The 20,869-nt window shown below is 46.7% G+C and overlaps 2 protein-coding genes across 2 annotated transcripts in view; one reads left to right on the forward strand and one right to left on the reverse strand.

Moving 5' to 3' along the window:
* ccdc146 (coiled-coil domain containing 146) overlaps positions 1-20,869 on the forward strand; it is a 31,577-nt gene that overhangs the window by 3,295 nt on the left and 7,413 nt on the right. Inside the window, exons 3-14 of the mRNA XM_036517509.1 lie at positions 8,152-8,234; positions 8,571-8,780; positions 11,082-11,139; positions 12,412-12,588; positions 12,731-12,804; positions 14,146-14,373; positions 15,801-15,987; positions 16,750-16,842; positions 17,124-17,294; positions 18,026-18,114; positions 20,009-20,173; positions 20,329-20,553. Of these exons, the coding sequence (XP_036373402.1) occupies positions 8,152-8,234; positions 8,571-8,780; positions 11,082-11,139; positions 12,412-12,588; positions 12,731-12,804; positions 14,146-14,373; positions 15,801-15,987; positions 16,750-16,842; positions 17,124-17,294; positions 18,026-18,114; positions 20,009-20,173; positions 20,329-20,553 (1,760 nt within the window). The remainder of the gene's footprint in view (positions 1-8,151; positions 8,235-8,570; positions 8,781-11,081; positions 11,140-12,411; positions 12,589-12,730; positions 12,805-14,145; positions 14,374-15,800; positions 15,988-16,749; positions 16,843-17,123; positions 17,295-18,025; positions 18,115-20,008; positions 20,174-20,328; positions 20,554-20,869) is intronic.
* fgl2a (fibrinogen-like 2a) lies at positions 91-4,208 on the reverse strand. Its single transcript, XM_036517510.1, has 2 exons — positions 3,532-4,208; positions 91-1,628 (listed from the first exon to the last, which is right to left on the reverse strand). The coding sequence occupies exons 1-2, from the start codon at positions 4,145-4,147 to the stop codon at positions 922-924; spliced, it is 1,323 nt and encodes a 440-aa protein (XP_036373403.1). The 5' UTR covers positions 4,148-4,208; the 3' UTR covers positions 91-921.

Genomic DNA, 20,869 nt, shown 5'->3' on the forward strand with positions numbered 1-20,869 from the left:
GTACAAAATCTGTAACAAAACTTTATTAGTTTTTAATTTTCAAAGTACGTATTTTTAAAATCATTGTTTCAGGAAATAGAAAAGCCCTAATATACACAATAAAATTGTACTGAAAAGTCTTTCACTGTACAGCACGCCAGTCATCCATCCCAGCACTAGTCAAACATGAAGGATGAAACACGTCAGAAAGTTCTCTCACATCTTTCAAAACATCTGCCCACAATATGCGTTTCAAAATGTCTGCCCAAGGATACAAGTATGATATTTCATATATTAATTCAATTGTTATTGAACATTCAAAATAAATACTGTACATTTTCTTCTTTCTTCACATCATTCTCTGTTCGTTCTCTTCATTCTCAGCTTTAAGTGGAGAAGGTGTAATAAAGTATTCTGCCACCAGGAGGCAGTATCGTACAAAATACACCTGGAAACATGTGCCTTTGGTTAGGCTGAGTAAGGTTGTGTAAGGTAATGCTTAGCATTGTACAGCTTATGCTGCAAGCGGAGCTCTTTGTGATTATCATTGAGCTAAAACTGTCAATATGGTGGGTTATATTGCCTTGACTGTTTGCAGTAGTTTGGCTAATCTGCATTTGCTTGTAAGCGATTCTACACTCAGGTCTTTCTGTTCCCACTGCAGGCGCAGTTCTTTGTCCGTGCTGATGTGGATTCTTTTCTGAAGCCACTAATGTTGATGTGTAATGAAATGAGTCATTTTTACATAAGTTTAGAAAATGGGTGAAAATGTCCATTTTGTGTTTTACTGTTCTCATAGTTGTAGTCACTGTATAAAAAACTTCCTTTATTTCAGCATAACTGCAGAATGCAGGGTGGCCGGAGATGTTTAAAGCACATGCAGGATACTGTCACGCCAGAGGATCTTTTAGTTTTCAGCTCGCCAGCCGAGTCAGCAGTAGTTTACGGGGCGTAGTTCTTGGGTCTGATCATCATTTTGACGGTTTTGAAGGCCTGTCTGAAGCTGGTGGGGTAGTACTCAGAGGAGATGTTGTGCCACGTGCCCCAGAAGATGCCGTTCCGGACCCCCTTGTACCTCTTCCGGTAGTATTTGCCGTTGAGGTTGGCGGACATGCAGGCGTCAAACCACCAGCCTGAGCTGTAGTAGGCCCCGCAGTTGCCCGAGGGGTACATGTCATTGTCCTTGTCTGGTGTGGTGAAGAACTTCTGGTCATGGTTGTAATGCTTGTTGAAGTGCAGGGCATCGCCGGCGGTGCCGGAGTAGCCGCTGACGGTCAGGCGGTAGCGCAGGAACTCGTTGGCCACGTAGAAGCGGTCGTACTTGGCGTACTCCCGGACGCCGTCGAAGTCCTCCAGCTCCACACGCAGGATCATGTCCTTGGCCTTGGTCAGCAGGTGGATCTTGTCGTTGCCCAGCCAGAACTCGCCGTGCAGGTTGCCGAAGCCCTTCTTGTAGTCGGTCCAGGAGCGGTTGAAGCTGACAGTGCCGTTGAGGCGCTGCTGCACCACGGTCCACCCGCCACCGTACGACTCCATGTCGCAGAGCACCTCGAATGTGCCGTTCCGTGGGTCCGGGGTCACCCGGTACACCCCGTCCTTCTTCTCCTCGAACATGTTGTAGTCGGAGCAGTCCCTCGGGGCAATGATGACTGTGAAAAGGAGAGAGGGGAAAAAAAGGGATCAGGGTTTATGTAACGGTCGGCGCTCTCTACAGGTCAGCGCGTGGAATATTCCAGCAATGCGCGAGGTCTGAGCACAGCCTGTCCGAGTGTTGTGAAAACAAAGGCTCGGATTTGTGAAAACGTGGGAGACTGCAAAATCCAATTACCTAACTGCCCGGATCTGTGTTTTCTTTGGTGGTTTAAGATGGCACGGCGTTTGGAGTGCCGTGTGTGTTTTGTTTAAGGGAGGGGAAAACTGACAGTTTCTAGAAGCCTTATATCTATTAGGCAGAGCAGGACAAGGCAGCAGGACAATCTTTTGACAGTTTTTTCTGATATGCAGTACGCAGGCATGTGTCCTGTCAGGCTGCTTCCACCTGATAGTGAAGAGAGTTCTGCCCCCTTCCCGCCAAAGGCAAACCGAAAGGCGAGAGAGGAAGAATGCGCAGTGATGAAACACTCTCGGGATAATGTTCTCGGGACACACCTGCCGATCATTTATTCACTGTTCGCATGCCATCTCCTGTGATGGGCGATTGTTAAAATGGCAAGCATTAATCGTTACTAATAATGGCAGTCTGTTCCCTATTAAAGACAGCAGAAATCCCTAACATTCATTATGTAAACACTTATTTAAGGCAAGTACAGTTGGTTCAGAGAAAAAAGGAATCTCCTAGCATTTACTAACGTAAATGGTTATTTTTGTTTTATTAACGTAATTTGATCCAGAGGCTCAATGTCCTCAGACGTCGTTAAAGTGAAGAGGCTGCCTAACGACGGTGTCCAGGTGGAGAGGGAGCTAATGTGAAATGAGGACCAGCAGGTCTCAGTTGGTCTGTTTTCAGTCTGTGCTGGCCATGCTGTGCTATCTGCGCAGTTTCTTTCGGGGGGGAAGTCTGTGCCAGAACAAGGCTGCGTCAGGTCCCAAGCTCACATGCCTGAATTCATGTGTGAACGCTCATCTCTGATGATGGAATCTTCACCCGACTTTAACTTCGACCGCGCCGAATCTTAAACTCTGACTGTGCTGCTTTCTTCCCTCAGATTTAGTTGAGCAGACCTGAATACTTTTGGGTCTGCGTTATGTTGTTTTTGTTCTAACTGACAATAGGCTCATATTATAACAGTTAGTTTTTGGCAAGCTTTATCACAGGATAATTTTGTGCAGCGAAACGAATGGATCGAGTTGAGCACACTGCAAAGACTCTGCAGCTGTTCTCTCCTCTGTACTGAAAGCACATCTGCTGTTCAGATTCAGAAAGTATGGATCTTCATCTGGTTTAATAACATTTCTTAAATTCCATATAGTCATATAAAGGTTGTATGATTTCTAGCGTTGGTGTTCTCATTCCTTGTTCGTTCCTATATTACTTGAGAATGGACTGAGATTGAATCAATTTAATTAATGTGTGCTTACCTCCTTCATTACATGGGTCATGCTCAGATTTTGTTATGGATCATTGAAAATAGTACTTTTTATAATTTATCATATTTGTTTTGTTTGGCAAATTTTTCGTTTGTTTGTTAGTTTTTTTTTTTTTTTGTCAGAACGATATAAAATTGCCCAGAACAAAGCTAAGTAAAGGATTACATGCAACTCTTCAAGTCAAATTTTCTTCTCATAGCAGTAATTTGTAATATTTAACTCATAATAATTCATGCCCAGCAGGGAGATGGCCAAATACATCAACTCTAGGTATTCTACCAAGGTAAAAATCCTTGAAAGCTCCATTCTCTGCAGTATATGGAAACTCTGTGTCCACACAACACAGCGTAAAGGGTGCAGGATATGTGGTTAGTATGTGGTAGCTGTGGGATAGGGAGCAGAATGTTTTTGGGTAGCGGGGTGCGGCAGTGGTGCAGGCGGCGGTTTCGGCGGGGTCATACTCACACTGGGGAGAGGTCTGGACAGGGCAGGCGCTGGAGCACTTGTTGTCCAGCTTGTTGATGACCCCGGTGATGTTCTCCACCTTGCTGTTCACCATGGCCTCCACGTTCTTCATGTTGATGAGGCTGAGCTCCTCCAGCCGGCCCTGCAGGGAGGTGATGTGGTTGTGGGCGTTCTTCAGGCTGGTGGACATGCGCTTCAGCTTGCCCTGCATCTCCTGCACCGTGGTGCTCTGCGGGCCCTTGGCGCCGTCCGGCGGGTCGGGCTGGTCCAGCGCCGGCGTCTCGCCGCTGTCCCGCTGCAGGTTCTGGTCTGCCTGGTGCTGGCACTCCAGGCAGGATCTCTTGAGCTGGTTGACCGTCTCCTTCAGGGCCTGCAGCTCTTTCACCGTCTTCTCCAGCATCTTGAACTGCTTGGGCAGCTGGATGGTGAGGGGGGGCAGGGTGACCTGGTACGGGCACTCGTCCCCATCCCCGCACTGCCCGGCGGGCCGGAGCCTCACCGGGCAGCCCGACCCCCCTTTATCCTCCTTGTGGGGCCCCTCGGCGGTCCCCGTGGCGACCGGCAGGGGGGCCAGCAGCAGGGCCCAGCACACGCACAGCAGGGGGGTAAGCCTCATGGCGAGAGGGAGAGAGACGCAGCGGCGTGCAGGAGGGCACTGGAAATCTGCCTCTGCCTCTGACAGCTGCGTCATTAATGTAGAGCAGAGGGAGCTGCGCAGCCCAGAGGAAGGGGTGGGCGTGGCCCCACTGTATTGCGTAATGCTCCGCTCGATGAGACCCGTGTCAGCGGCGTTAAAAAAAAGAGAGAGAGAGAGAGAGAGAGAGAGAGAGAGAGTAGGTAGGTCTTGGCTCTCTCTCTGTGCATGTTACTGAGTCTGTTTGCCTAAAATGACTCAGAACGAAAGAATTACCCTCCTGTGGTTTCATTTGTGCAACTGGGACTTTGTTTTACAGGCTATTGTCAGTGTGTACACTTTGCAAGAGAGTGGAGAAAGCTGTGTACAGGACACTTTTCCTCTTCTTTTATGTTGGTTTGTGGAGTTTGTTTAGTTGTCGAGTGTTGATGTCTCCCTCTGTGAATTCATGCCCATAGAAATCATATTGAAGTGATTACATCTGCCATAACATGCAAGCTCATGGCGAAGGTGATGGTGACTTACCTCAGAGAAGACAAGGAACTGACTTCATTGTTGCCATGTGTTGTGTGGCTGTTTTGCAGTATAAGGCATCAATTCATGTATAATGGTGTATAAGTCTGATTATATCTCGTTTTAACTAAAGAAGGTACGTGTATGTAAGAATGTAGCAGGGAAAATTTCCGGGTTGGGCAAAGACGGAAAGCACCTTGGACTCTTACACACAGTGGCATGCCTCATCCTGGTCAAAGGCTGCTCCATGGTGTAAGAACGCGCTCTGCAGACAGGTGCGAGGTCATTGCATCATTCATGTGAGATAAAAACGAGTAGGGAGTGGTGCGGCTGCGGTTATCTGTCCTAACACTGCTCTGCAGAACAGGCTCCAGGGCAGCAGTGCTGTGTACGGGTTCAGCTGGGACTAAACCCCATGTCCCAGTGTTTTAGGGTTGGATCTACTGGGACTAAACCCCATGTCCTAGTGTTTTAGGGTTGGAGCTACTGGGACTAAACCCCATGTCCCAGTGTTTTAGGGTTGGATCTACTGGGACTAAACCCCATGTCCCAGTGTTTAAGGAAAGTGGAGTTATAATCCAGAGGGTTACAGGTTAAACACCCTAATGAGGTGTCCATGATCAAGGTGTTTTCCCCAAGTTACTTCAGTAAGTATCAAGCTGTATAAACGGATAACGGATGTGTGCTGAGCAAATAAGTGGGAAAAAAATCAATAAAATAAAGCTACTCCTCTACAGCACTGGCACACTCTTAGGTCAACACTTCTTCACCTCATCACAGGAACTACACACATACACACAGACCACAAGGATTTTAGTTGCATATTAACTGACTGCAGTCATTTGGAGCTGATGGTATTCTTTGTACTGTAGTTGAACAGCATGGATAAATAATGGTAAACGGTTAAGCTGAAAACTTCATATTTAAGCTTGGAGTTTAAGTCTGACTTGTTAGGAAATATATTGCAGAACCTTAAATCAATGTAAAGCTCTTTTTTTGCTCTCTAGTCCACCTCCAGTGTTGCTGTGTCTGATTTATTTATGTATGAGCTGTAAGCTATGTTTTGGCTTCTGACAGAGATGATAACATTGTACAGCAGTCAGGAGTGCACCTGCCCCAGTGTGAGTAAATTTGAACCGCTGAGATGGATTCTCTCTGGAAAGCAGGGCGGGCTTCCGCACTGTGAGCCCTCTCAGTGTAGCCCTTTCAATTTCACTCTTCTAAACAATTAGATCAAATGGAAACTCATAACAAAAATGTGTTATGGATAAAATAGAATGGGACAGAAAAGGCTTAACTCAATGGATATTCTATTATACTGGAAGTCGCTCTGGATAGGATCGTTTGCTAAATGCATGTAATGTAATATTTCAAAACATTTTTACTATGCCTGAATTAAATGCTGACATGGACTTTTGACTCACTTTGTCGAGAAGTAAGACCCTCTGCACGGTCAGTGTGGTAATGAACAGATGACAGATGTTTCATTCACTTCCCTTAATGGGTGTGTATTTTCTGGAAATAGGAAGACTAATTTCAAACCCCTTCTTTTCATAACTGTAATGCACCACTCTCTGCATATAGAGTTATTAACAAACTATAAACCTCAAAACGGATATTAGACAATCTGTAAAAATGACAATTTTGTATCTGTACAATGTTGTCTTTCTGCACTGGCAGGGGTGCAGTGGGAGCCGTTGGGGGACTGTGAGCAGCTCAGAGAAACTCGGTGTTAGTATTTGTGGTGCACACGAAGGTACTTTTCCTCTGTGCAGGAGGAAGAGAGACAGAAGCTAAAGGAAGTGCAAATATAGAATACAGAGAAAACAAACAGCTGAAGACAGAGCAGCAGGCTACCCCACGAGCACTTTGCAGATATCTGGCATTTGGTGGTTTATATATTTATGTGTGTGTTTGTGTGTGTGTGTGTGTGTGTGTGTATTTATACATTTCTGTGAAAGATTGTGTCTCTTCATATAACTCTGCTATGTGTCTAAGGATTCACAGTCTAGAGTGCAGTAAAGTGAGAGATTGACAAATCATTACCAGGACAATAAGAGCGTGTTTACCTGTACTCGTATTTGTTCAAGGTGTTTTCTGTTTCAGACTCAGACACTTCTCCAGTAAAAAGTCCTAGCAGGTGATCATCTGCACTCCATTTGATACGCCTGCGATCATAGACACTACAGAAACTATGAAATATTCAGTGTTCTTTTACATTGACTCTTGCTACAGTGGTCTCATCTCCACTTAGCTGGAATTAAGCTGTACCTAAATGCAAGTAAAAGGACTTAATTCAATAATATTCAGTACTTGTTTGTTTATTTGGCTTCTGTGTGCTGTGTTGTATATGAATATGTTCTGTATTGAAATAATTGTATTCAGAGTCACAGTAGGGAGAAGACCACCTTTTATATTTATAAGAGAACTAATTTATTCACAACAACCTGACAATCTTTCAAACACAAAACCTGTTCCAGTCCCACAGTGTGTATTGGAGTAGATACAGGTGAGGCTTTTACATACCTGTATATACACAGCAGTATATTTGCACCAGCACTGGTCTTCATCAGACTGCAAATAGATGAAGGCAGGCTGAGTGGCTGAATGAAGACAAAGTGGAGGAGAGAGCTTCCTGTATTCACCAAAACAGTAGGAGCCGTTTGTTAGAGTGTTAGTATAGTTGGAAAGAAGACAAGAATCAAGGCACTCAACTAAGGTAAAAAAAAGTCAAAATACCTGCGTTACATGGCAGTTTAAGAGGTGTCTGTGGTGAATAGATAAGGGTTTGCTTACAGGTAGTCAAGGTGGCCTCATGTTTTTGTGACATGTGTGGAGCTCCCTGTAGGGCTGCCTGTGTGGAGCTCCCTGTAGGGCTGCCTGTGTGGAGCTCCCTGTCGGGCTGCCTGTGTGGAGCTCCCTGTAGGGCTGCCTGTGTGGAGCTCCCTGTCGGGCTGCCTGTGTGGAGCTCCCTGTCGGGCTGCCTGTGTGGAGCTCCCTGTCGGGCTGCCTGTGTGGAGCTCCCTATGGCTGGCGTATCCTTCACTTGCCTTCAGCCATGCCTCTGTCTCCCTCTGTGGCCATCCCGTGTGACAGCAGGGGTTACTGAAGGTCAAAGGTTCTCGTATCTGGAAGTGTGTACTAGCGGGAATAGCTTGAGAAACTCGACAGAAATGAGCTCTGTTTGTTTGGCTCCTTCTGCAGTTGAAGCAAACACAGATGTGGCCCAAACAGCGATAAACCCTGGAAGATGTGTGGGTCAGATCCCAGATAAACACGTTCATAAAGTTTTCAGACTGTTGTGTGTGGCATTGCGGTTGAGTGGCGCTAATCTCTCTGTGGCCGTACAAACATGGATTAGTTCCACCATGTTGAACCTCATCCTGCTCAGCATTAGCCTACTCTGATGACAGAATCCAAAAAGGGAGGTGATTTTTATGCATGTATGAATAATTTTTCTCATTCATATCTAGTTGCTTGCTGCTGGAAAAATCAGTAAGGCCAGAGCCGCAGAGCTGAAGGCCAGTTTCACCCTGCTCCTCGACACCCTGAAGAGGTAAGAAGCCATCCGGAGTCATCCAGAGTCATCGTGAAATGTAACGTTTCAGAGCAGATTCAGACGTATCAGTCATATGACCTACAATGCTACTGTGGTGGTTACATCATTTACTGCTATGAGAGCAGTGTTGTTTGGTAAATGCGTGTCAGTGCTGGCTTTGAGGGCAGCAGTGTGTCAGTGCTGGCTATGAGAGCAGTGGTGTGTCAGTGCTGGCTTTGAGAGCAGCAGTGTGTCAGTGCTGGCTATGAGAGCAGTGGTGTGTCAGTGCTGGCTTTGAGGGCAGCAGTGTGTCAGTATTGTACAGTAAGCACATGTCCCGGCTCTGGCCCTCAGCTCGCAGCAGTCTGAGATCCAGCTGCTGCAGGAGGGCCGGCGGCTGGCGGTGGAGCTGGACCGGCAGCAGCGGGAGCTGGAGAAGGCCGAGCGTTTCCCAGAGGGCACCGACACCGAGGTGGGCAAGATGCGGCTGAAGCTGCTGCACTTCCAGAACAGCATCCGCGAGGCCGAGGAGAAGGAGTACCAGCTGCAGTTCCAGCTGGAGTGGTGAGCATCGCTACGCGCTCACCACACCCCTCAGCGTGTCGTCACACGACACGCCGAGCCGGACGCCAAACCGGCCGAAACAAGTCGAGTGCGCGAACATTGAAACAGGACTCCGCTACGATTGTGTCAGACTTCTGTCAGTCTGCAGTGGCAGTGATTTTCAGTTCCATCGCAGCCCAAAGCAGTGCTGAAAGCTGGTCTCCTTTCATGCCTGACTGGCACTCCGGCTGTTTTTCATGCACTCTGATCAGAATGGTCCTGAGAACTCCTCCAGCCTGCTGGTCTCCAAACACAGACCTGCACTCAGGAAGGCTTCACTTCAGCTCACTTCACTTTACTTATGCCTCATTGGTTGAATCAACTTGAAATCACTAGGTTACGTAACTGCAAATGATTTAGTTGCATATTACTTTGAATATACTGTAAAAGCTTTAAGAGCTGCAGTTAAGCTGTTTGGAAGTTTCTTGGATGGTTGCTCCTAACAACATGTAATAACAGAGTACACAGAGATTGCAGCAGTGTTGCTGAAGAGCAGTCTACAGTCACAGGAGTCACAGGCAAGTAAAAAAAAAATACCGGCAGACTAAACAGAACGAGATATTGATACTGATAATAAAATTAACGAGCTGAAGACTGCAGCTGTAGCGTGTGATTGCCCAATCACTGTACAGAATCCACTCCGAGCCTTCGGTCTCGTCCACTTCGCTATTGACCGCTGTTGACCGCGCTCGTTAAAGCGAGTCAGCCCGCCAAAGCCACGGCCCAGGCTCCCGGTCAGCGCTGTTTACCGCTTTCGCTGCCCTTTGTCCGAGACGCCAGGCAGCTGCATCTGCTCCCCAGCGCTGCAGTCAACACGGTTCCCCTGTCCAAACTGCCGAGCTCCCCTCCAAATCCACACCCAGGGAACACGCTGCTCACTACGCCCGCAGGAATTCCTGTTGCAAGATCGGAGCGCTGCTGGAGGATTAGCGAAGCATTGCTAAGCAACCTGCAAACCGAGCATGTGAAAAAGTGACTCACTCACAAGGCAGGGCTGAATAAAGCAGGGCCAAAACAACGCAGTGAGAGTAAAAAGTGCTCTTACAGAGACAGGAGAGCTGCGTAAGAACCGGTGATGCTCATTAGTCTGGTTCCCGTAATTAAAAAATGTAACGAGAAACACTCCCTATGCATTCTCCATAAATGCTGCAATAAGCAGGGCCGTCTCGTCATATTTTAGCCCCCAACTGCGTGGGTGAGTGACAGGGCTCTGGCACGCTGGCCCGTATTTCCTCTCCGCGGACAGACGCGCATACGACTGGCAGATGGAGCAGATGCAAATGTGTCTGTTCCACTTTGATCGCGATCCAGAGCCGTTCACATCCATCACTCTGCATGCCGCCTCTCATTCTGCGCTCACAAGTCATCGTCCAAAAATATCAGCAGCTTTGCATTGCATGTATGCAGATATACATATATGTGGCCATTTGTCATTGTAAGAATTGTGAAGGAATCTGACAACTACCCTTAACTCTTCGGTTAGACCGTTACCATGGCACGCTTCTAAACACAACAGCATTACAGTCAGCCTTTTACCGAAATGTTCACAAGCAAAGCTGAAATCCTTCAGCATTCAACGTCTAACCTTATAAGACCCACAGACATGTAGGTCTGACCAGAGAATATGAGGTGAGCCAGAAGTTCAGCTGCTTAAAAAAATTTACTCAGAAATACTTCACAGCTTAAACCAGCGATCGGCCTGGTTTCCCTCCTGCTGTTTGCACGTGGTGATGTGCTTCGCATTGAACTTGTGAACTCTAATCTTAAAAGCACCAGGTTGTGCTCTATTAGGGTGAAGCTGGTAAGGTTCACCAGCTGTGTGCAGTATGCTACAGAACAGATGCCATGTTTACCAGGGGAAAGAAACGCTCTTCCACAGCAGCCATTGCGAGGTGTTTTACCTGCAACAAAAAGGTTAAAGATATAGGTGTTTCCTATGAGTGTCTTGCATGATTCATTTCAAAATTCCATGGATTAAAGTTTTTTCTGTCAGTTCAATTCAGTTCAGTTCAGTTCAGTTTACTTTATTGGTACCCGTGGGTAAACTGTCTGCTCTCATCGGAATAGAAAATGTACACTTATGAACAATTATTAACAGCTATTAGTGTTAGTAGCCTTCATTGTTACTGGGATTATTTTTGTAGTTTTCATACATGTTGTTCTTACTCATTACCGTGGTATACTGTAAATCTCCCATAATTTCATAAAAATGTTTATTTTTATGTTTTAAAGTATGTGTTGTATCCATGTTTTCCTCTGCAGTTTACAGGGAGAAAAAGATGTTCTGCAGAAGGAATATGAGACGCAGCCTAAACCAGTTGTAAGTATTGGGATGCAGCATAAAGTAATTAATTTTGTGTAAATGAAAACGATTTCTTTGTTCACAGCCGGGTTTACTTAGACATCTGTTTTTCCAAGAAGGAGGAAGTCAGAAATGCTTCAATGAAAACCATGTTACTCCAGCTTTGTACCCTTCTGCAGACATGCGTGTTTCAGCCTGCTGTCTCTGTCGTCTGTGATCTGTTTGTTTAAGCGGATTTTAATTTATTACTGTGGCAAGAGTTTAATATCAATAAATAATTAAGTATTTTTCTTTTAAGCTTTTATGACCTTTTCTCGGTTGGGTGGATCAATTGGGAGGATGTCAGGAAGAATTACCACTTTGTATATCTCAAACAAAATCTCCCCTGGTTCAAACTGCAATTTGAACAAATGCCACTGATACCTAATAAAGAATCTGAGCGAATACTTGGAATGACTGAGACACTGAAGGCTGAAGAGTGAGGCATAAAGTTACTGCATGTATACAGTGACAGCACTTCAGTTTAACTGCAGGTGTATGATAGTAGTTAGTCTGTGGGAGACCGCTGGTTAGAGATGGAGGATGGGTGTTAGGGTGTACATGTGTTGTTAGCGTGTAGCACAGCTCTCGGTAGAGACAGAGGATGGCTGTTTGTGTGTTGTTAATGAGTAGCAAAGTTCTCTGTAGAGACACAGAATGGCTGTTATTGTGTGTGCTGTTAGTGTGTAGCAGAGCTGTCTGTAGAGACACAGGGTGGGTGTTATTGTGTGTGCTGTTAGTATGTAGCAGAGCTGTCTGTAGAGACACAGGGTGGGTGTTTGTGTGTGTGCTGTTAGTGTGTAGCAGAGCTGTCTGTAGAGACACAGGGTGGGTGTTATTGTGTGTGCTGTTAGTATGTAGCAGAGCTGTCTGTAGAGACACAGGGTGGGTGTTTGTGTGTGTGCTGTTAGTGTGTAGCAGAGCTGTCTGTAGAGACACAGGGTGGGTGTTATTGTGTGTGCTGTTAGTGTGTAGCAGAGCTGTCTGTAGAGACACAGGGTGGGTGTTATTGTGTGTGCTGTTAGTGTGTAGCAGAGTTCTCAGTAGAGACACAGGGTGGGTGTTTGTGTGTGTGCTGTTAGTGTGTAGCAGAGTTCTCAGTAGAGACACAGGGTGGGTGTTTGTGTGTGTGCTGTTAGTGTGTAGCAGAGTTCTCAGTAGAGACACAGGGTGGGTGTTTGTGTGTGTGCTGTTAGTGTGTAGCAGAGCTGTCTGTAGAGACACAGGGTGGGTGTTTGTGTGTGAGTGCAGGAGATGGAGAAGAAGGCCAAGGCGCTGAAGGACCGCTGTGAGGAGCTGAGGAAGGAGATCGCCCAGAGGAGGATGGAGACCAAGAGCCTGGGGGAGGACAGCGACATGCGGCAGAAGCAGCTGGAGAGAGAGCAGCGCGAGCTGGACGACAAGAACCAGATCATCCACATCCACGAGGTGAGGGAGGACCAACAGCGCCCTTTACAGCACGGATCTCGAAGCGATAAACCCTGTCTAACCGCTGCCTAACTGCTGCCTAACCGACACCTAACCACCATCTCGCCACCATCTAACCACCGTGTGCGGTTTGTGTCTCCAGGCAGAACTGGCAGCGCTTCTCTCTGTGCCGGGACACCTGGGGAAGGAGAGTGACAGGATAAAGCGAAAGAGGACGTAAGTGGGGAGGGGGAATGAACAGGAACAGGAACAGGAACAGGACCACATGATTGGACCTCTTTTGCGGCCTCCAGCCAATGGGGTCAGGGCAAAACCAGCCCTATTGCGTTGGGTGTTCTGTTGCTTTGAAGCATTTGCACTTGGATCAGGGACAAACGGTTTCTGGTTCATACTATAGAATTTCTTGTATGATGTCCAAGATGTCCATGTATTTTGAAGCGATTGTAGGTGTTTGACAGTATACCACAGCTTTGTAAATCCTTGATTCTGATTGGGTAAGAGATAAATTTCTGGATAACAGCATGGCTCTGAAATAGTTTCAGCAGGAAAAAAGCCTTATTGCCTTTCCGCACAGATGCACACATTTCAAAAAATTCAAAATGCTAAGTTGATAAGTGATCAATTTAAAATGATATTCACAGCCTAAGGTATTAATGTTAACAAATGTTGGCATATAACAAGCCACGTAGGTGTGACAGCAACAGGTAAATGGAACATTTTTCAGATATGACGTTCGGTCTATTTGGGAAATGTGGAGATTTTGAAACATGTTCAGTTGGTGTCACTTGTTAGGCAAGAAGAACATAATGCAAACAAACTTACACAATTATGGAAAAAAAGAACTGAATGAGGTGCCCCATTCTGTAACTCCTCTGTGTGTGTGTACCATGATGGGTGAGGAGTGCCCCATGTCTAGTTTTTTGCCCTTGAAAGCTGGTATTAATGGCATTAATGCAGTGTCATCAAGGATAAAGCCTTCCTCCGTCTGGTGATATGACTACCAAACAAGCTTGTGTGTTAGCAAGCCAGACTAAGGAACTGTTTAATATAGCAGTTGTACATACAATGTAATGAAATGTCTTTGTTACGCTTAGTAAATTAAATTAAGTGAATTTTGGTATGTCTTAAAATGTGTGTGTAGCTGTAGCAAGTACCTGCGATTCGCCCAATGCGGTTATTTTCTGATCACCACAGGGCCTGTCATGGTTTATTCCAGTCATAGAAAAACTCACAGAAAACCCAGGTTCCTTAGGTACAGGGTAAAAAGGGCAGTAGGAATAGAAACCCACACATTGATGTATAGCTCCAAAAACAAGCCACTTTATTATAGGTGAGACGGATGATGTTTTGAACAAAGTCTGCTCTTTGTCAGGTCAGGTCAAAGTGTTCAGGGGAGTGCACTCAAACAAATATCCAGTAATGGACAAGCAAACATGAAACAAAAAGTGCTCACGAGTCTAACAGGAAAGGTAGCCATGATTCTAGTGTGGAAATTACCCATGACTCTCATGGTGTGAGCGCGGAAGCAATTCCAGATTGCCGTGCTGCTGTTCTCAGGGACGTCGAGAAGAAGATGGCCGAGCTGGACCAGCAGCTGGCGGAGATTTCCGACCTGAACAAGAAGGCGGAGGCGAGGAAGGAGGCGCTGGAGGAGGAGCGCAAGGAGGTGCAGAGTGAGCTGGAGGCGCGGCGGGTGGAGCTGGAGGTGGCCGAGCGGGAGCACAACAGGCTGCTGAAGGAGAAGGACAGCATCAAGGAGAAGGAGGCCATCATGATGGGACAGAGGTCTGCTCCAGCAGCGGCCGCACGCTGGTCCCTCTCTCCTCTCACAGAGAAACGTTCACCCGCACGCCCACACTAACACAGATTCCAGTAAAATCAGTCATTTTGATCAGATACGCTATTTGGGGAGCTTGGGTGTATGCGGTTAATTCATCATGGGGTTAGTGTTCTATTCTTATTCTGTACTTAGGAGGACAGCTGACAAGAGAAGTGTCTGACATCATGATATGGGTAGGTGTTGATGTTCTTCTCTAGAAGAGAGAAGCCCATCCCTTCAGCTGCGGGTAATTCCCCAGTTTGGGTTGTAGACAAATGAGGCAACATGACAGGGAGAAATGGCTTCCGAGCTTTAATGCTTGAGCTCACCGCTCTCCACCAATGCATGAGCGGGGGCTCCAGAGATTTCCCTCATAGCTATATCTGTAGCATCTTCATCTTTATCAGCAGTGTTTACCTGACTGTATTCAGAACGTAGGCTCAGAGATTCAGTGCAGCTCACATAGGTTCTTTCAGTGTGTTTCAGTGTCATGTTGCTTTAGTATCTGTTAATAAGCAATCCATTTATTTTTATGTGTATTCCATCTTAAAGACTTTTTGACCCCACCCCCCCATTACTAAAACTGTCTGTCAGACAACACTAGCTACGCAACTATCAGGGAAATATGAAATGTTTAAAATATAAAAATATTTGCATGCCACTCATATGCCAGCTCAGGAAATGACAAGATCGAAAAGGAGGCTTGTCGTGGTCGATAAGCATTTACTTACTTAAATGTGAGAACTCTTTCATCTACATTTTAAATTTTCAGAGATTCTTTGTCACACGTTTTCCACACAAAGCAGTAAACTAAAATTCTAAATAGAAATAATAAATGAATCCAATGTCCCACAGTGAGGACAGCGCTCAAATTACAGCAGTTTCCTGTCTACAATTCACTTCCATTCCGGTCTCTGGAGAGAGAAAAGACAAAGACCTCTAGAATAGGAGCATACCCCAATACCCACCTGAGGTCAACGATAATTATGGTGACAAAACATGCTGACATGATAGTCCCAAAGGTTAATGTTTCTGACGCACAAGTAAAATTCCATTGAAGTCCAACATTAATACTACAGAAGGGTCGGGCGGGTTTTGAATGATTAAAATGAAATCCTGGCTGAAGGCAGTGTTCTGTCGAATCGTAGCATGCCTCACTGGTTTGGTTTCCGATAGTGTAAAGTTGTAAGAAGTGACTTCACCAGGAGGATAGTCTGGCCTGCAGCCAGGGACGGCACGATTTCAGAAAATAGAGTTTAATGGGGGCCAACATTAGAACCACATGTTAAAGCTGTAATCCAGTACAGTGTCATGAACTTTGAAAAACAAAGTGCGGAAAGAAAAAAAACCCCCAGATGCTCTCTGAGCTATGCGTGTGATATCGCATTCGCAGTGGCATGCTGGACATCAACATCAGCCACATCACCGTGGAGAGGAAGACCCTCCAGGACAGCCTGGCCAGGAATCAGAAGGAGAGAGAGCGACAGACGCAGAGCATGAAGACCATGGAGCTGAAGCTGAAGCTGGCCACCGACGCGCTGACAGACACCCAGCTTCACTACAACAAGCTGAAGGCCCAGGTGGGATCAAAGCGCAGGCTGTGTTTACACTAACGGCCAATGGCACAGTGCCGCAGGATGGGGGCCGCCACCCTCTCAGTGGACACACAGCGTACTCCCACAAAACGCCACCTCCTCACAACAACTGGTGATTTAGGGGATCTGGAAGCTGGAACAAGATAAACTGGAAAAACAATTCTAGGGTTATCATTCTTGCTCGTGAGCTATTTCGAGGTCCTCATTACAACAACAGTAATTTATGTCCTTTTTACTATCCTTTTGGTCATTGGTTCAGCCCTTGTCCCATGGTCCTAATGGATCTCACTTGTCTGAGTTTGACAGTGAAGAATCGCTGAGGAGAAGGGGGAGGATTGGTGTCAGTATGACAGCCACGGAAGGGGATGATAAGGACCTCTGAGGCTTCTACAATTTCCCAGCATTCCGAGATAACCCAGTGCATTTCAAGAATGGAATGAAATTTAACAAACTGCAGATTGCCTTTTGTCAGTTATCCAATAGAAAAAAATGCTATGTATTTAAAGAGTTCGTTTCATATTTTCCCCCTTTATGATTACTGAGATTGCTGACATATATTCCAGTTAAGATTTAAGATTTAATATTCCACTGTGTTTTAGGGCTGATAAGTTTAATGCAAAAATTGTGTTGTATTGTATTGTATTGTATTGTGTGTTGTATTTTAAATTGCTATGATTTTATCCAAGCAGAGATAGAACAGTTTTAGCACTGAATGTTCTCAGATCATTTTTGTTTTCTCGGTTTCAGATGGAAGCTTTGCCTCAGGGAGATGAAGTGTTACAGAGAAGAAATGAGCTACAGAAAGAGGTTGAATACTTGAGACGGAATTTAATGCAACAGGTGATTATGCAAAGCAACATTCTAAACTGTATAAAAGAGGTCAAACTGGATGGCAGCTAGCTTGGAAATGGTTCATTCTGTTGTAGTGCAGGTGACAGTGCGGATGCCCCTGTGTGTGGTGTGTGCTGGGTGTGTTGTTGCTGGGTGACAGTGTGGATGCCCCTGTGTGTGTGTGTGCTGGGTGTGTTGTTGCTGGGTGACAGTGCAGATGCCCCTGTGTGTGGTGTGTGCTGGGTGTGTTGTTGCTGGGTGACAGTGTGGATGCCCCTGTGTGTGTGCAGCAAGCTCTGACGGAGGCGGAGACCCGGGTGGTGGAGCAGTGTCTGGAGCAGGAGCAGGAGCTGTTGAGGGAGTCTCATCGCTGCAGGGAGGAGCTGCGTCATGACACCTGCCTCGCCCAGATCAAAGCGGACGAGAAAGAGCAGAAATCCCACGAGCTCCTCATCGCCGAGGTCTTTCAAGCATCAATAACAAGCACTCCTGTTTATTGTACGATAACGCTTAGCGATTTTTAATTGCCTAATATTACAATACACTACATGGCCAAAAGTATGTGGACACCCCTCCTAATTATTGAGTTCAGGTGTTTCAGCCACATGGGTCGTGCTGGAGAGCTCAGTGACTTTAAACGTGGCACTGTCACAGGATGCCATCTTTGCCACAAGTCAGTTCGCGGAATTTCTGCCCTGCTAGATCTGCCCGGTGAACTGTAAGTGCTATTATTGTCAAGTGGAAGTGTCTAGGAGCAACAACAGCTCAGCCACAAAGCGGTAGACCATGCAAACTTACAGAGTGGGGCCACCAAGTGCTGAAGCGCCTGGCACGTAAAAACTCTATAAGCCTATCCTCTGTTGAATCACTCACTACAGAGTCCCAAAGGAGTCTCTGGCTGCAACAGCAGCACAAGAACTGTGCATCCAGAGCTTCATGAAAAGGGCTTCCATGGCCAAGCAGCTGCACACAAGCCCAACATCACTATGCGCAATGCCAAGCGACGGCTGGGTCATATGGGTGTGATGGTCAGGTGTCCACATGCTTTTGGCCACATAGTGTACATATTATTATACATTTTGTAGGAAAAGGATCTAGACGATCTCAGATGGATTGGCTGTGTGTTTTAGCTGGAGCTAAAGTGAGGCCTGCAGGTACATGGTGGTTAGGCTCCCTCTCTCTGCTTCCACAGCAAAGATTGGGCCGCATCAAGGAGGAGCTGAAGGGCAAAAGCCTCGTGATTCTGGATTACAAGAAGGAAAACCAGGAAGTTCAAGCAAGGTGTTTCTCAGTCGTTTTCTCACTTATTTTCTCAATTATTGTCAGGCAAAGAAGGGAGTAATTTCTGTGTGTCAGAGTTAATTCCGTCCATCCCCTGAACAGGGAGCTGAAACTAAAGTGGGTTGGTTTTACAGCTGTTTGTGCTGTGGTGCTGTGGACAAGGTTCAGAGCTGACTGTGAATTTGTGCTCAGGCTGACCGTGAGTTTGTGCTCAGGCTGACCGTGAGTTTGTGCTCAGGCTGACCGTGAGTTTGTGCTCAGGCTGAGTGAGTTTGTGCTCAGGCTGACTGTGAGTTTGTGCTCAGGCTGAGTGAGTTTGTGTTCAGGCTGAGTGAGTTTGTGCTCAGACTGACTGTGAGTTTGTGTTCAGGCTGAGTGAGTTTGTGTTCAGGCTGACTGAGTTTTTGTGCTCAGGCTGACTGTGAGTTTGTACTCAGGCTGACTGTGAGTTTGTGCTCAGGCTGACTGTGAGTTTGTGCTCAGGCTGACTGTGAGTTTGTGCTCAGGCTGACTGTGAGTTTTTGTGCTCAGGCTGACTGTGAGTTTGTGTTCAGGCTGACTGTGAGTTTGTGTTCAGGCTGACTGTGAGTTTGTGCTCAGGCTGACCGTGAGTTTGTGCTCAGGCTGACCGTGACTTTGTGCTCAGGCTGACTGTGAGTTTGTGTTCAGGCTGACTGTGAGTTTGTGTTCAGGCTGACTGTGAGTTTTTGTGTTCAGGCTGACTGTGAGTTTGTGTTCAGGCTGACTGTGAGTTTTTGTGCTCAGGCTGACTGTGAGTTTGTGTTCAGGCTGACTGTGAGTTTGTGCTCAGGCTGACTGTGAGTTTTTGTGCTCAGGCTGACTGTGAGTTTGTGCTCAGGCTGACTGTGAGTTTGTGTTCAGGCTGACTGTGAGTTTGTGTTCAGGCTGAGTGAGTTTGTGCTCAGGCTGAGTGAGTTTGTGTTCAGGCTGACTGTGAGTTTGTGTTCAGGCTGACTGTGAGTTTGTGCTCAGGCTGACTGTGAGTTTGTGTTCAGGCTGACTGTGAGTTTGTGTTCAGGCTGACTGTGAGTTTTTGTGCTCAGGCTGACTGTGAGTTTGTGCTCAGGCTGACTGTGAGTTTGTGTTCAGGCTGACTGTGAGTTTGTGTTCAGGCTGACTGTGAGTTTTTGTGCTCAGGCTGACTGTGAGTTTGTGCTCAGGCTGACTGTGAGTTTGTGTTCAGGCTGACCGTGAGTTTTTGTGTTCAGGCTGACCGTGAGTTTGTGTTCAGGCTGACTGTGAGTTTGTGCTCAGGCTGACTGTGAGTTTGTGCTCAGGCTGACTGTGAGTTTTTGTGTTCAGGCTGACTGTGAGTTTGTGCTCAGGCTGAGTGAGTTTGTGCTCAGGCTGACCGTGAGTTTGTGTTCAGGCTGACCGTGAGTTTGTGCTCAGGCTGACCGTGAGTTTGTGCTCAGGCTGACTGTGAGTTTGTGCTCAGGCTGACTGTGAGTTTGTGCTCAGGCTGACTGTGAGTTTGTGTTCAGGCTGACTGTGAGTTTGTGCTCAGGCTGACTGTGAGTTTGTGCTCAGGCTGACTGTGAGTTTGTGCTTAGGCTGACTGTGAGTTTGTGTTCAGGCTGACTGTGAGTCTGTGCTCAGGCTGACTGTGAGTTTGTGCTCAGGCTGACTGTGAGTTTGTGCTTAGGCTGACTGTGAGTTTGTGTTCAGGCTGACTGTGAGTTTGTGTTCAGGCTGACTGTGAGTTTGTGCTCAGGCTGACTGTGAGTTTGTGTTCAGGCTGAGTGAGTTTGTGCTCAGGCTGACTGTGAGTTTGTGCTCAGGCTGACTGTGAGTTTGTGCTCAGGCTGACTGTGAGTTTGTGTTCAGGCTGACTGTGAGTTTGTGTTCAGGCTGACTGTGAGTTTGTGCTCAGGCTGACTGTGTTCGCCAAGCTGTACGAAGGCATAAAGGCGGAGAGGAGCAAATGTGTCAACCTCATCCAGCTGGCCACGCAGAGGGCGTCCGAAATGAGGGAGGAGTTCGAGATTCTGGAGAACGAGATCGAGATTCTGCGCACTTCTGCCATCAATAAAGACAAGTAAAACATGGTCATCCACCATCAATAAACACAATTTAAATATGGTTATCCCACATCAACAAACAGCTTAATCACAGTCTCATAACAGTATATGTACTGTTAACCACTCCTACGTCACATAAACGCAGCGTCTTATGGCGTGTGTCCTCCCACAGGCTGCTGCAGAAGTCCCGTCTGAAGCGCGTGCACAGCGAGTGCATCCGCGACACGCTGAAGAAGGACATGTCCAAGATGAACCACACCCTGCAGGAGATGCGCGACAAGCGGGCCGAGCAGAACCTCAACATCGGCAAGCTCACCAACATGATCAACATGTACGAGGAGAACCTGCTGCAGCTGCGAAAGAGCTACGAGCGCGCCGTGCAGAGCCGCAACGACCGGTGAGCGCCCCCCGCAGGCCGGGAGGGATGAGTGCAGCCGGTCTGAGAGACCAAGAGACTGAAGCCAGACATTTTCCTTATTTGTCCTTTGTGTCATTTATTTATTCTCCTTTATTTACTCAACCAGCAAGTCTCTTGAGGTTAAGAACCTCTTTTAAGAAAAAGATCTGGCAGGAAAGTCAGTTGAAGTGCATTACATTGCAACATGTACATGAGCCAATCATAGTCTTACAGTGCAGTGTACAGCAGCCTTTCACAATACAAAGGACACACAAAAACAGAAGATACTAATAAATATAAGTTACTCTTCAATGTC

This window comes from Megalops cyprinoides, chromosome 23 (assembly GCF_013368585.1).
Source record: "Megalops cyprinoides isolate fMegCyp1 chromosome 23, fMegCyp1.pri, whole genome shotgun sequence".
NCBI classification, from domain to species: domain Eukaryota; kingdom Metazoa; phylum Chordata; class Actinopteri; order Elopiformes; family Megalopidae; genus Megalops; species Megalops cyprinoides.